This window comes from Equus asinus, chromosome 28 (genome assembly GCF_041296235.1).
Source record: "Equus asinus isolate D_3611 breed Donkey chromosome 28, EquAss-T2T_v2, whole genome shotgun sequence".
In the NCBI taxonomy this organism is placed as follows: Eukaryota; Metazoa; Chordata; class Mammalia; order Perissodactyla; family Equidae; genus Equus; species Equus asinus.
In genome coordinates this window covers 21,008,198-21,024,588 of record NC_091817.1, presented here as the reverse complement: position 1 = coordinate 21,024,588, position 16,391 = coordinate 21,008,198, and the positions used below count along the sequence as shown (strand labels likewise).

Below are 16,391 nucleotides of genomic sequence, written 5' to 3'. Positions count from 1 at the left end.
GCCAGGAGATTCTTTTTTTTTTTTTTTTAAAGATTAGTTCCTGAGCTAACATCTGTTGTCAATCTTCTTCTTCTTTTTTTTGCTTTTTCTCCCCAAATCCCCCCAGTACATAGTTGTATATTCTAGTTGTGGGTCCTTCTAGTTGTGGCATGTGGGATGCTGCCCCAACATGGCCTGATGAGCGATGCCATGTCCTCGCCCAGGATCCAAACTGGCGAAACCCTGGGCCACCGAAGCGGAGTGTGCAAACTTAACCACTCAGCCACGGGGCTGGCCCCCGGCAAATTCTTTTTGATGACCCTGAATTTTCAAAAATTTTCAATATAACTTCTGGTACTATTTAAATCTGATTTGAAATGTTGTTCAATGAATACACAAATGAACAGAAATAATAATAATTGGCTAATTTAAATAATTAGCCAATAAAAATTGGCTAATTTTGTCACTATTTCAAGAAAACGCAAGAGAGAAAATCCCCAAACCTCCACACACTCTCCTATTATTTATAAAGTGCTTACATTAGTGCCTGACACATCAAAGTGTCATGTAGTGTTTGTTAAATTTTTCTCTAAAGAGAACAAGTTACTCGAGAAAAGAAGGGAACGTTAAATACTTTACTATTAATTCAGTCTTTCAAACAAATAAGTGCACTCTCCATTGTGGACAGGTACGTGTGGAACATCAGACATCACACAATAACGTGGAACAGCTGCTGGCAGATCTTCAAATAGGTTAGAATTTTTTCGTTTAAACTCATTAAAGTTTTTCCAGGGAGGGTACAGTCATGCAATTATATTAATAGTTGTCTGGTCACAGAATACATTTCTTGAGATCTACAAAAGAATCTGACATAAATGACGATTACATAGTTTAATAAGCATTTGGAAGGGTATTTTTGATATAAGTTGCCAACATGCCAGGCCCTTATCAATGGCTGAAAGATGTGGAATGCTAGGTTCTCTGGAGAATAGGCTTTCTTTTCTACCTATTTTAAACCATTATATAAAAATTCTACCTCTTCTCATATCAAGGGATGCTTCTGAAAGAATTTCATCATACTGAGAAGTCAGAACTGGTGTTAAATGAATAAGAGAGAAGTTTACAGGAGGTGAAAGTTCACCTACATGAAGCCCACTGGAACTCAACCTTCAATACAGCTAAATAAAATTGAAAATCTTCATGACTTAGGAAATGCCCCTCACTTAATAGTGTTAGGATACTCTGATTCATGGGAGTATACTTCTAATCTGGCTGTTCATAGATCTTGCTGGTAACATTTTATATTTTGCACTCTATAGAAATGTGCACTATATTGGTCATAATATTTTCTACATAACTTTTATTACAAAAAGCTTATGTCCTGGGGCTGGCCCGGTGGCGCAGCAGTTAAGTGCGCATGTTCTGCTTCGGGGGCCCGGGGTTCACCCGTTCGGATCCTGGGTGCAGACATGGCACTGCTCGGCAAGCCATGCTGTGGTAGGTGTCCCAAATATAAAGTGGAGGAAGATGGGCACGGATGTTAGCTCAGGGCCAGTCTTCCTCAGCAAACAGAGGAGGATGGGCGGCAGATGTTAGCCCAGGGCTAATCTTCCTCAAAAAAAAAAAAGAAAAGAAAAAGAAAAGCTTATGTCCCAAGACAAATGGGCTAGAAACTTATTTGGCCCAGCTTCCAGCTGCATGATGCTGAGCTGTCTTCCAAAGGAAGCGCTCTTCTAAATCACTGCTTAGGCCTTGCTACAGCTATCACAAGCAGTCTTGTGATGACATGTGGTATGCTACAAAGTGACCCAAAGATGCCTGTTCATTCGTTCATTCAATAGTTCAGTTTTTTTAATTTAAAATTTACTGAATATCCACTATGTACCAGACACTGCACAAAGTGCCATAAATACAACAAAAACTAGTTAGGTTCTGTTTTATAGCATCTCACAGTCTTAACCGTATACACAGAAATATAAACCAATAGTTAGAGAAGAATTTATCATAATAGAAGTATGAATATACTACTACAGAGCAGGGAAGAAATAATTAGGAAGGAAATCTGGAAATTCTCATTTATTGAATACATATTTATCCAGCACATACTATTTGCAAACCACGAGGTGTTGGGAATACAGAGAGACCAAAACTTTACACGCTCTCCGGGAGCTCATATTTATATATATAGTATATAAGTATATAGTGTATATATAGCTCATCATATATATAGTATTTTCCTTATTTATTATTTACTTATTTACTTAGTAGAATATATAGTATTTTAGACTGTGCTAAGTGCTATGGAGAGAAATAAATCCAAGTAAGCAGGATAGGAGTGGGAGAGGTGAAGGCTGCTACTTTACACGGGATGGTCAGAGACGGCCTCTCTGATAAGATGACAACTGAGCAGAGGAATGCAAGAAATGAGGATGGCAGCCCTGCAGACACCTGGGGAAAGAGAGTTCCAGGCTGAGGGAACATTAAGTGCAAAGGCCTCGGGGAGGAGTGTGCTTGGTTTATTCTAGGAAGAGCAGGAAGGCCAGAGCGGGAAGAGGAGAGGGCGGGGAGAAAATGAGAAAATCGGGAAATAAGGGGAGAGAATTGGTCAGGAACCAGGTCAGGAACCAGATCTTGTGCTTTGTAGGTGAATGTACGGGCCTAGGCTTTTACTCTGAACAAGACGGGAAGCTATCCGAGGGCTCTGAGCAAGACAGTGTACGAGCTGATTTGTTTTAAAAAGAGCACTACTACAGATGCTGTCCGAAAACGGCCTGGGGCGGGGGCAGGAAAAGTTCGGAGGCTATTACAACCCTGTTAGAAAGAGATGATGGCAGCTTTGGCCATAGTGTTCACAGCAGAGGTAATGAGAAATGGTCAGATTTTTAACATATTCTGAAGGCAAAACAAGTGGGATTTCCTGGTATCTTCACAGAAGAGGTTGGATTTAAGCAATGTCTTTAAGGGTGAGTAGATGCCCACCTGACAGAAAGGGGGAGGAGGGTACTCCAGACCAGGGGATAATAGGCACAAAGGCACGGAAGGACGGAAGGGCACAGAGGAGCCAGGATGCAGCAAGAAACTCTGTACGACACGAGTTGAAGGTTGGACAGCGTGTTAGGCAATGGGTGGAGATCAGACCAGAGAGGCAGTTTGGGGTCACACAGTCAATGACTTTATGGGATATGCTGAGGAGTCTGAACTTTACCTGAGAGGCAAGAGAGACCCAGCAAAAATTATAAAGCAAGGAATGACCAGCCAGACATATTTATAGGGACACAATTCGTATGGCACTGGAGAGAGCATAAGGAACACCAATTAGGAGAATGTTAAAACCGTGTTGGTGGAAGGTGATAAATGAGGGTCTCAACTGAGAGTGTGTTGGTGGAACTGAAAAAGAAGAAACAATCTGAGAGATTCTGAAGAGGCAGGATGGCCAGGGCCCAGCGGCCGAACGAAGGATGGCAGCCGTGGGGAGAAGCTGAGGATAGCAGGGTTTCTAATTTGAGGAGGACAAGGGGGATGCCACTAGAGAGGAGAATGGACAGCAGGTTCCACGTAAAACAGATCCTTACCAAAATGTAAGTCATATCCTGTCACACCTGTGCTCCAATCCCTCTCATGTCGCCTCATCTCCCCCAGAGTCACGGCCAGCGTTCTCACAGACAGCAAGGCCCTGTAGAGTCGGGCTACTGCTCTCTGATCTCATCTCCTTCTACTCGCCCAACTCTCTCACATCGCTCCAAATATGTTAGGCTCCAGTGCTCTTCCTCAAACATCTCTTAGAGGCTCTGCTGTGCCCTATGTCCGGAACATTCTTCCATAAGTATCTACATGGCTTGCTCCTATGCCTCCATAAGGTCTTTGTTCAAATGTCACCACAAGAAGGCCTTCTGTAACCACCCTATTTGCAAGCCCCCACTTAGCGTGGTATTTCCCATCCCCTGTACCTGCTTTGTTTATCTCCACACCAGTTTTCCCTTGCGATGTTTATTTTTCAGTTATTTTTTTTTTCAATTTCTACTCCTTTCTCCTCCACCCACCTCACAAGAAATAAGCTCAAAGAAGGCAGGAATCTGTTGTCCGTTTCACAACTCCATCTCTAATGCCAAAAACATTACGTGGCACAGAGTGGGTGAGCCAAATGCATTTGTTTCATTAAGTGAGTAATAAATTCACATGGATCCTGTTGAGTTAGATGTGCCCGCAAGATGCCCAGGTGGGGCCGCCCAGTGGGCAGTTGGAACTGGAGCACTGGAGGGCACAAGAGAGAGCAGCGATCGAGACACGAGGTTTGGGATCAGCGGGACAGAAGCACCGGAGTCCCAGAAGCACCAAGAAATACAGTGGGACGGTATTTCACAGTCAGACCCAGGAGCCAGACAGCCTTGGCTCAAACCTTGATCTTGACACTTCTTGCTTATAAATCTTGAACAAAGTTTTAAACCTCTCTGTGCCTCAGTTTCCTCCTCTCTAAAACGGAATTTTAAAAAAACATGCCCCAGAGGGTTGTGGTAAGATTTAATTGAGCAAATATGTGTGAGGCACTGAGAACGTGCCAGAACAACCTGGCACATGGAAAGCACACAAGAATTGAAAGCAGTGGGGAATACCGAGGAGAGCAGCATTTTCTCTAGGTAAGAGGGGTGGCATTCGTGGATCTGGAGGCCAGAGTTGTTTTCTGTGTAATCCTCATTCCCTTGTGCTCTGTGGTGAACCAACAGAGGTTCTCTCGGCTTTTCTGCTTTGAGTTTGTTGTTGTGTTTGTTTCCTCTATGGTCTTATCAGAAACCAAGAAACCTGTCTGCAGGTGTTTTGAATGTGAGCCTGCATACTGGCAGGCGTACAGTACAGCAGAAAGAGCATGGCTCTGCAGTCAGATAAATACGGGCCTGAACTCCAGCTCTGCCACTCAGAAACGTGACCACCTTAGTCTCCCGGTTTCTAAAAGAGGAATGATAAAGCCTGCCTCAAGCACCTCAAGGCTGAAGAAGAGCAGTTGCGGAACATCTACCTGTGGAATGAATGAATGAGGCTGCCGTGAGGATTAAATGTGAGGGTGCTCATAAAACACGGAGCACGGTGGGGGCAGGCCCGGTGGTGTAGCGGTTAAGTTCGCACGTTCCACTTCAGCGGCCCGAGGTTCGCCGGTTTGGATCCCGGGTGTGACCTACGTACTGCTTGTCAAGCCACGCTGTGGCAGGCATCCCATATGTAACATAGAGGAAGATGGGCACGACTGTTAGCTCAGGGCCAGTCTTCCTCAGCAAAAAGAGGAGGACTGGCAGCAGATGTTAGCTCAGGGCTAATCTTCCTAAAATAAAAAAAACCCAAAAAAACATGGTTCATGGGCCCTGGCAAACGGGCAGTCCCTGGCAAAAGGTCAACAAACAGATCCAATGTGGAAGCTACAAAAAAGTCTTGTTTTTATGACTGGCAGCTGGATTGGCATTCCTGTGGCTAGGGCCTATTTAAGGGACCCAATGTCAGGGCTGAACTTTCTATTTATTCATGTCATTAAAAAGCATTTTCACTTCATCTTTGAAGAGCAGAGATTGACTTTACTAAGGTTTTGTTGAAGCACTCAGCCTTATTATAAGGTGCACTTAAAGTGATTAGATATTGGTATCGGGTTTGCTGTGCGTCTTGGAAGATAAAAGAGAACCTTGATAGTCGTTCTGTTTGCCCTTGAGTTTCCTTTTATCCCCAGTGTGCGGCTGCTCGGAGCGCAGTGGCTGATAACCTCTGTGTTTAATTCTTCATGTACTACTCTCACGACACAAAAGCTCAAACGGCTTGGCAGCTGCTTTACACAATGTGTGTAATCATGTACCAGAAGGCTTCTATCTACAAAAATATTAGTAAGGATTTAAGAACTGATTGCACTTTGTGGGTTTACCCGTTTTAAGGGTACTTTTTAAAATTATTGTTTTCCTGATTACAAAGAAAACATGTTCATTTAAGATAATTTGGAAAACTAGGAAAGCTCAAAGGAGAGAAAACCCTACCACCTCTGGCATATAACAGTTCTATATACTTCCTGCGAGTCTTTCCAGATGCCCTGGGGAGGAGTGTATGTACGTAAAAGCAAAATGCAAATCATGTTAATCATTATTTTATTACTTGCTTCTTAAACTAGCTAAGGCACACATTAATTCATTCGTCCATTCAAGGAAATTACTTACACGCCTACTAGGTGCCAGGCACTGTAAAAAGGACAGAGGGTAAGGGAGAACAGCGTATAAAAAACATTACAATAAACTAAGATAATAAAGGTACACATAAAGTACTACAGGTGCACACAAGAGGGAGCAGAGGTGTCAGGGAAGCGGCCTACAGGAGACGGCACAGGAGCTGTTACTAACAGGTCAGGTAACAGAGGAGTTCACCAAGGAAGGGAGGCGGCACATGAGCAGAGGATGTAGCAAGAAGGCCCCAAACATGAAAGCACATAGCTGGTATGAGGTCCTGCAAAAGTCCAGTCCGGGAAAAAGGTGTAAGAGTGAGGGAGGTGAGGATGGAAATGCAGGAGCCAGGCAATGAACAACCGCTGCGGGATTTGAAGAAGGGGGTTGACAGGCTCAGATGTATGTGTTGGTTAGAAAACATACCGCAGCTTTGAGGATTAAGAATGAGAGGCAAAGAGGAAAACTAGAACAACCCATAAAAGGGCTGATGATGGGAAAGATAGTGAAGATCTAATGAGAATGGAGATGACAGACAATGTCCTGGAACTGACAGTGAACTGGAAGTCAGAGACCTGGATTCTAGATGGGTAATCTAGAATCTTCTTTCCTCTCTTCCTCCCATGATTACTGAGAATCAGCTATATACAACCACATGTTAGGCGCAGGAGAAACAAAGATGACGTGGCCCAATTCTCATACTCCAAGGGCTTACATTTTAGTAGGAAAGGATAGGTCAAAGTGTACTATTGTTGCTTGCCTTGCATGCCTTCCACTCCTTTGGGAAAAGGACTCTAATTCTCCTTTGGGAAAACCATCCGTCTCTGACTCACAGTCCACGCAGTGGGAGTGGGGGTGGTCATATTCCCACTCTGCTAGGTTCATGAACCAGGCCAGGCAAACAGAAGCATCTCATGCCCTGGAGCACAATGACTGGTTCAGGGACAGGCACAGGACTCTAACCAGGTCAACAATATCACGCCTGGAGGAATCAGATAGAACCAGGGAAAGAGAAATCACCACCTTCTTCTAAGAGCCCACGTGCCTAAGACCACATACTCCTCAGGCTGTCAGAGTCCTCCTGTGCTAGCAGGTGAGAGCGTATCCAGCATGAAGTCACACAGAGGAAAGCCAAGCCAAGAAAGAGAAAAACAGTGGTCAGATGACATCTTTTGTGAAGCTGGTTCAGCTATGTACTCCTAGACATTTAAGTAAGTTAATATATTCCCTTTTTTGCCACAATGAGTTTGTTGGGGTTTTTGTCACTTGTAATTTGAAAGAGGGCTGAAGAATTCAGGCAGAGAGACACAGAATCCCCTAAATGCAATATAATGTGATAGGTACAAGAGAGCGATTTATAAGGTACAAGCAGCACAGAGCAGAGTGCACTCAAGCCTACCTATAGATAAGTTGAGGAAACTCTCACAAAGTGGCGATGTTTAAAGGACGTCTTGAGGAAGTAGCCATCTGGCAACAAGATAAGGGGCAGAAGGCTATTCTATGCAGAAGAAACAGAATGAGCAGAAGCAAGGAAGAAGGGAAGAGCATGGAATGTCTGGGGAAGAAGAATCAGCACACTTTGCTAAAGCACGAAGTCCACAGCAGAAAGCAGGTTGTGAGGAATTTATCCCTTCTCCGGGTAATGAGGACCCACTGGAGGACCAAATCAGACCATTTCACCTCCCATGTACCCTCTCCAGACCACAGTGGCTTCATAGGTAAAAATCAGGTAGATCAGAACAAATCACCACAAATTGATGAAAACATTAAGAGGCCTTACCTGCTGATCGAATTCGTCATCTTTGGGGGTCAGATAGGGGAGCCAAGTGTCTTCAAGCTCTTCAAGGAGCCTCAGTTTCTGTTTAAAAATAATAATTATTATAGGTGACTGAATATAAAGTGACCCAAAATATAAGAGAATCCCTTATTTTTCCAATAGAGACTACCCAAAAAAATTTAGCCAACTTCAATGTATAAACTTTTAGAGATAGAAATTAGTCAAATGCAAATTATAAAAAGTATTAATTTAATTACACACATTCAAGTTACACATTGTATAAGGCACTAATTTAGAAATAATGATTTTATTCACTGTCACATTTCATGGGACAATTTGATTCACTCTTGACATGCGTCTTTAAATCAGGGCCTTTTTCATCACTAGAGTCGCCTTTTGAGTCACCCGATTCGGCTTGCCAGCCAATCTTCCCATCTGTATATCTGCTTGAGACACAGCAGCTTCTGACTCCTCCTATGATACGATCACTGGAAATACCAAACCAAGCCAAAGTATCCCTTAGCATAATGTCAGGAGATTTGGAATATTTATTCATCCTGTAAACATTTATTTGAGATCATATCCACCTACGTATTACTTTTTTAAAGTGATCTTTCATCTCTAGAATAATTACTAAATCTGTGTTGAGCATCTTTGCTTCTTTTCAAATTTTAAGAAGGAGGTTTTTTAAGCATCCACAGCTAGCAGTGTCTGAGACCATTTCAGGATACTAGTCTCGCCAAGTAGTACCTTGCTCTTCAAACAAAGTAACTAAGAGAGGACCCCAAATTATAAAGTACTTTATAAGGAATCAAATACATACACAGTGACACCCTCCCCTTCTGAGGGATTTTTCCCAAAGAATATCTGACCTTACATTCAAGCATACATGGGGTGTTGGGGGAGGGGTGTGTGTGTGTGTGTGTGTGTGTGTGTGTGTGTGTGTGTGTGTGTCCATGGCATCTAAATGCCATATATGTGTATGCAAATTATTTATATACGATAGAAATTTTCTGTATAGTATACATTTATATACTATAGAAATTTTCTGAAAGAAAAAAAAGAGGAAAGGCAGAAACATCTTATTTTCAAATAAAAATGGATCATCAGGCTATTGTCAGCCACTAAAGGACCTTTCTAAGAATTAGAAAATGGTGTGCCTTGCTCTGAGTCGATGCAGCCCCATTCCATAGGACATGGCTGGGTGATCATAACTGGATTTGAGCCCCAAGGTGCTCCAATGGGCACTGTTTCTGTGCAGTGAACAACCTGCTCAATCAGACACGGTGGCCCTGAGTAGCATCCTCCCCCACCCCAGGAAAGCAGCCTTCTCTCACAAACCCATCACAGAGCAGGCCAGAGCAAACACCCTTTTGAGCAGAACTCAAATCCTTTCTGTATCTTCTGTATAATTTTCCAAAGTGAATAAAGGAAAAAGGGAATAGCAATTTAGCAACCAGTTGACCTAAGGAAGGAAAAAATTAAACTTTACTCTTATGCAAAATTCTAATGTCTTCATTTAATTAAAGTTTTCTGCTTTGACTACAGGTATTTTCTCATTTGTAATGATAGGACTGGTTTACCGATTAAACTATGAACAGTTTTCCCTTACACAGGACCTATAATACCAACACAAGCCATTCATTTAGATAAATCACTGGTTAAACGGTTTATCTGTTTTCATCATTAGGACATAGAAAGAACTAAGGATATTTCCACGAACATACTTGCATATTTATGCACTCCATCACAAATTTAATCAAAATCTATACCTCAATTTCCACTTCAAGCTCAGGAAAGCCTGCATTTTCCTATGACTCTTTTACCAGTCCTTTTTATAGACAGATATTTAAATACCCAAAAAATTAACCCATCTTTAAAAGCCTTGAATAATTCAAATGCACACGATACCTCAAATCTTGAAATGGCTCCACCTTAAGATCTCTTTGGGAGAATCTATAAAGCTAATCTGTGTATAAGGAGCTTATTACCTTAAAAAAACTTTTGGTCTTATTTATCTTGGTGAAATCAATCAGGAATCAATGTTAGATTAAATTGGTAGTTCATGAACATGACACATTCTTAAAATTAAGATTGCTTTAAAAACGGCAGAGTCACTCTGGGGGTGACTATGGAGAAAAAAGTGGTCTCGTGCTCAGGAGTACAAAACAATACAATACAGATGGCGGACAACTGACAATTCCCATCAAGATGCAAATGCATGTCCCGTTTGACCCAGAAGTCCTACTTCTAAGGATTTTTTCTATGGATATATTTATACCCTGTTCAGAAGAATGTATGCAAAGGTTTACTCACTGGATCACTATCTGTAGAACAAAAGCTTGGAAACATACTAAAAACTACTTAATTGTACACTTTAAAAGGGCAAATTTTATGGTATGTGAATTACATCTCAACCAACAAAAAGATTAGAAACAATCCCCAGTGTCCATCCACAGAGGGCGGTTACACAAACTAGGGTCCATCCACTCAATGAAACACAGTGCCACACGGAAGAAAACAGGCAAGCTCCCTGTTAGCAAAATAAAAAGCTCTCCAGGAAGTAAAAGGCAAGGGACAGAACATTTGCTCGTATTTGCATACAGAAACACAGAGGATATGTGACAAACTCTCAAAGGGGTTATGTCAGGGGCAGAGGCAGGAAATGACTAGAAGGGCACTGGGGGTGGGGCTAGTCAAAATAGTCCATTTATTTGTTTTGCTTTTTGAACTATGTAAACATACTGCCTATTCAACTACTACCTATTATCAACTCAAACATATTATCTATCAATTCTTAACACGGAATTCAGTATAAATATGAAGATGACATGACTTTTGGCTTTGTTTTAAAAAGTGCATACTTTTGAGATGTACAGTAAAGTATTTATTTGGGAAACTATCACAGACTAGCACACGAAAGAGTGAAGAGGGAAAAAAAAAACCAGGTCTGACAATTTCTTTGTGTCAAATGCCAACAGTCGGTAAACACATCCAACATTAAAATGCACTCTGGAGCAAGGCAGACTCGTTCCTGTTTGACTGTCAGATCCGGCTAACTGCTGCTCCGTGGCCTGACGTACAGATAAACCTTCACGGCCGGGCCCTGCAGCACCCTGCTCTGCTCACGCGCTTCTTTGCTGTCACACTGGTGTCAGATACATCGAGCTGCTCACAGATGCCACACAGAAAGCTAGGAAGAGTGCACAGCCTTGGCTCTCCCAGCGGGCGGGAGGAGCAGATGAAGGCCCCTCCGTGAGGGCTCCTCCCATTTCCAGAGCTCAAGAGAGTAAAAGAAACGGACACAAGACCTTAAGGAAAACACAGTACAACTCAAAACTATAAAGGTTTTAAGAAGTTTTTAAGAAGGTGGACTTCAGAAACTTGAACCCAAAGCCTCGGGCTCGATGTGAAAAGTTAAGCTGTATCTGAGCTTGCAGATCTTGTCAAGGAGAGATGGTTTGAGAATCTTACAGTGATTACATAAAAAGATTAACTGGATTATGAGTCTTAATGTGACCTTGTATCTCACCTACAAATGAAGTCTATTTTCGGTCCCATAGCTTTGTCAGATTGTGCTGCTAACAACTCTTATGCTTTATGTTTTTCATTTTCCACATAATACTTTTTAAACTATGCATCATATGTTGTCAGATTCAATAAAAATTTAATTTTGTTGTCAAAGTCTTTTAAAAATGCAATCACAAATAAAGGCTTATGACTGTTGTAAAAATAATCCCCTGATCTTCTGAGGATTTCAAATACTAAGTAAGAAAATTGACCTAGTCCTTAAGCCGGGCATGAGTGAGGGAGACAATAAAATTAACACCAGAAAGATGAGCGAGAAGCAGCTAGGCCAAAAGAAGTATAAATAAATACTTCATATGTACATATGACATAATTGTTCTAAATGAAAAGAAAAAGTATTTTAACAAACTCAGCATTTGCTTTCCTACACTCACTAAAAACACGGCATGGTAAAAATAAACAGAATTTGGAGGCAAGAGCAGAATTTGAGTTCAGACTCTTATCACTTTCTAGATTTGGTACCACACCTCAATCAACCTCTCCAAACCTCAGTTTACTCATCTGTAAAACAGTGTTTCACAGGGTGTTGTCAAGAAGAAATGAAATTAATCATATATATTATGGCATTTCACAAACTCTACACTATGCAGATATTAGGGAAACAGTATTCAAATAGAGGGAGGGGTCTGTATAACAAAGCACATGCTAAAAAAGGGATGCTGTTAGTTCTAAGGCCAGTCCTACCAGTCTAGATACGTGATTTGGGACTAGTTTCTTATCCCCTGTGAGGTGTAAATGAAGTAACACATATAGAAATCTAAGAACAGTGGCAAGCACATAAAAAAACCTTCAAGACACTTTGGCAACCATTTGTTGTTATTGTTGCCTACTCATTTCTGGAAAAGCACGCTTTTATTTACTGGTTATGAATGATCTATGAAAGAACCTATGTGTAACCCATCAAATTACGCTTTATGCCATAGAGTAATGCTAAAAGAAGTATAAATACTTCTTTTATAAATAAATAAATATATAAATATAAATAAATAGATAAATACATGAGAAATTCAGATATTAATTTGCCCAGGTGAACTACAACAGAAACATAAAAACTCTCCACAAAAGTTTATATATATATATATATATATATATATATATATGTATATAAAATGCATCAATTGACTATACTGGTGATAAAAGTAAAAATTATTGTAAAATTTTAGAACAGATAAAGAAACTAAGGCCTATCCAGAGATATAAAGTGACTGGCAAGAGATTACACCGCTGGTCATGAGAGCATCACAATTCGTCTTCTCATTTCCCAAGTACAAGGACATTTCCACTACATTCCACCATGGCAACTTTGAGGCAAGAGAACTTTTACCTTTCAAGAATTGCTCAATTTTTAACTTAAAAAGAATATACAAACACAAAAGTTTTAAGTAATTTTAATTAAAATCAACCCTATTTTTAAAATTTAAAACCAATGCTCATAATCACTGTTTTGGACCCTCAAGTCCTGGCTGCTTTGGGAGATCTACAGTGCTTTCAAGATTTTTCTTGTAAATCTATTTAGCATTTCTTGTTCAGTTTCCAATAATGGGAGCCTATGCTGTAACTGATCAAAAACCCAGCCAGAGTCAGAAAACTCATAATCCACAAAACATCAGGAAGGATTCTCAGGAGGATTTTGCCTCCATGGTGGTAAAAATTAGCCCCAGAATGCTGCTCTGTTCCTTCCAAACAAAGCTTACAGGCAAGACTGAAAGGAGAAAACTGTTTCCAACCAAAAATGACAAAGCAAGTAAAACAAGAGGCAACTACAAGGCAAAATAATATGACTGACAATGAAGAGAAAAATCGATAAATCGACACTGGTCCCAAAATGGCACAGATGACAGAATTAGCAGACAAATACATCATAAACAGTGACATAACTAGTTCACAAGTTCAAAAAGCTGCGGAGAGACTAAATATGGTAAGTAGAGAAACAGAAGAAATAAACAAAATTAAATCAGGCTTCTAGACAGGAAAACTACAATGTCTGAGATGAAATATATACTGGACAGAATTCAAAGCAGATTAGCTATCACAGAAGAAAAGCAGAGTGAACACACAGCAATGGAAATTGCCCAAAGGGAAACACAAGTGAAAAAAATGAAGAGTATCAGTGAGATGTGGGATGGCTTTAAGCAGTTTAATACATGTAATTAGAGTCATCAAAGAAGAGGAGAGAGAATGGAAGAAAGAAAAACTACTGACCACAAATTTTCCAAATTTGATTAAAACTATGAAGCCACAGATTTAAGATGTTCTAAGAAACCTATGCACAAAAAGCATGAGGAAATAACACTAAGGCACAATACAAGCAAATTACTTAAAATCAGTGAAAAAGAAAAAATCTTAAAAGCAGTCAGAGAAAGAGAAATAGTATGTACACAGGAACAAATCATAAAACAAAATATCCTGCTGAAAGAACGTTAGCCAGATGACAGTGAAGAAACTTTTTCAATGAACTAAGAAAAAAAAATCTGTCAAACTAGGTTTCTATACCAAGCCCAAATATCCTTCAAAAGCAAAGGTGAAATAAACACTTTTTCAGATACAGAGAAGGAGAAATAATTCAACATCAGCAGTGCTTCACTGTAAGAAATGATAAAGGAAGCTCATCAGGTAGAAAGAAAACAATACAAGATAGAAATCTACAGAAAGGAATGAAAAGCATCAGAAATAGGAACTACATTGGAAATACAAAAGACTTTATTCTTTACTATTTAAATCTTTATAAAAGATTAATAACTATTTAAAGCAAAAAGAATAGCACATTCTGGGGTTTATAATATGCACAGAAATGAAATGTGTAACAACAGCAGCACAATGGTCAAAAAGAAACAGAAGCACAGTGTTGCAGGATTTAAAACTATATGTGAAATGCAATAGTACTACTTCAAGGAAGACTCTATTAAGATAAAGATGGATATTAGAAACCCTAAAACAATCATAAAATAATAACAAACGGTTATAGGCAATAAGCCAACAAGGGAAATAAAATGGAATCATGAAAAATCAAGAAAAAAGGCAGAAATAGAGAACAAAGGGAAGACAGTAAACGGCAGAATTAAATCCAGCCATATAAATAAGCACATTAAATGTAAGTAGTCTAAACAACTCAGTTAAAAGGAAGAGACTGTCAGATTAAATTTTTAAAATCAATATTAAACTATATGCTGCCTATAGGAAATTGACTCCAAATATAGAGAAACAAATAAGTTAAAAGCAAAAGGACAGACACAACAATGGCAATGTACTTAACGCCATAAAACCATACACTTAAAAATGGTTAAAATAGTAAGTTTTATGTTACACATATTTTATCACAATAAAAAAAGATAAAAAATGTAAAAGGATGGAAAAATATTTACCACAGTAACACTAACCAAAAGAAAGTTTAAGTTACTATATTGATACCAGACAAAATGGGTTTCAGAGCAAAGAATACAATAAGAGGTAAAGAGTCATTTCATAATGATAAAGAAGTCAATTCATCAAGAGAACACAGTAATCCTAAACATCTCTGCAACTAACAACAGATCTACAAAACACATGCAGCAAAAACTGATAAAACAGCAAACAGAAATATACGATTCCACAATTAGTCACATATTTCAATATCCTTCTCTCAATAACTGATAGAACAAGTAGACAGAACACTCAGTAAGAATAGAGAAGACTTGAACACTATAAACTAACTTGATCTAATTGACATTTATATAATACTTAATCAAACAATGACAAAATACACATTTTTTTGAAATGCACAGAGAACATACGCCAAGATAGACCACAACAAGATATCAATACATTTAAAAGAATTCAAATCTCTAAAAAATAGGTTCTCTGGAAAAGAATGATGTCAGGAACATGGCTGAGTAAGAAGTCACTTGATTGTATGACCCCCTCAACAAAAAAAATTAGCATTCATCCACAGACAAAAGTGCCTTTGTGAGAGCTGTGGATCCAGCACCATATACAAAGGACCAGGGAGGAGACTCACCCATCAGGTAATAGGCACAGAGAGACCTCAATCTTGGCTGTGGACCCTGAAGTGGCCTGTGAATGGGCTCCAGTCCATGTCAGCCAAGGTCTGTGAGGCCCTGGAGAACACTGACTTAGATAATCACCCACGGACAAGAGAGACTTTTGGAAGTCTAGGAGTCCAATAGAGAAGTTCTAGCACACTGTTTGGTCAAAAAGTCTGAGATTGGACTCATTGAAGAGGGTAAGAGGAATGGTTTGATTTTACCCAAATACCCCTCCCCCATGGAGGCACAGCTCAGGGCCAAGAGCTGTGATTTCTCCCAAGGGAAAAATGAAACCCCATGAGTAAGCAGCCAGCTTCCCCAGCTGTGTGGGATGCTGCCAAGGAGGCACATTTCTCTCTCACCCCGTTGAGAGTACTAAGCTCTGAGGAGCAACGCAGTGAGTGGCCAGGAGAACAGCTGCCAGGGTTTGTAACCAAAGTATTAAAGGGATATGTATCCTATTAACCACATCAGGGTCTCCATTGAGAGGCCCACCCACAAGACACTGGAGTTGCCCCACCTGCTGATCTCCCCAATTGGCCCATGGCTACCCCAGAGCTCCACAGGCCTCACTCACAAACACCCCCATTCTGTAGCAGGCTCTCTGTGCACATCCCTAACAGCGGCAAGAGCAAGCTTTTGCAGACAGCTAGTCTGCTAGCACGCAGAGAAAACCATTCCAAATCTGTGGACCAGGCAAAGACCACAAACTTGAGCATTTAGCACCACACTTAGCAAAGCAAAAGGGAGATCTGTCAGTACTCAACCTGGTGCTTTGCAAGACTGAGAGAAGACATACAAGCTTAAGAATTGTGCCACAAGTGGGGTATCCACAGAAGATTT

At 40.3% G+C, this 16,391-nt stretch overlaps 1 protein-coding gene across 13 annotated transcripts in view; it reads right to left on the bottom strand.

Moving 5' to 3' along the window:
- The window catches only part of FTO (FTO alpha-ketoglutarate dependent dioxygenase), a 352,377-nt gene that overhangs the window by 253,058 nt on the left and 82,928 nt on the right, over positions 1–16,391 (bottom strand). For all 13 annotated transcript variants that reach the window (XM_014827772.3, XM_070500588.1, XM_070500585.1 and 10 more), the window contains one exon: positions 7,942–8,019. In XM_014827772.3, coding sequence (XP_014683258.1) covers positions 7,942–8,019 — 78 coding nt within the window. The remainder of the gene's footprint in view (positions 1–7,941; positions 8,020–16,391) is intronic.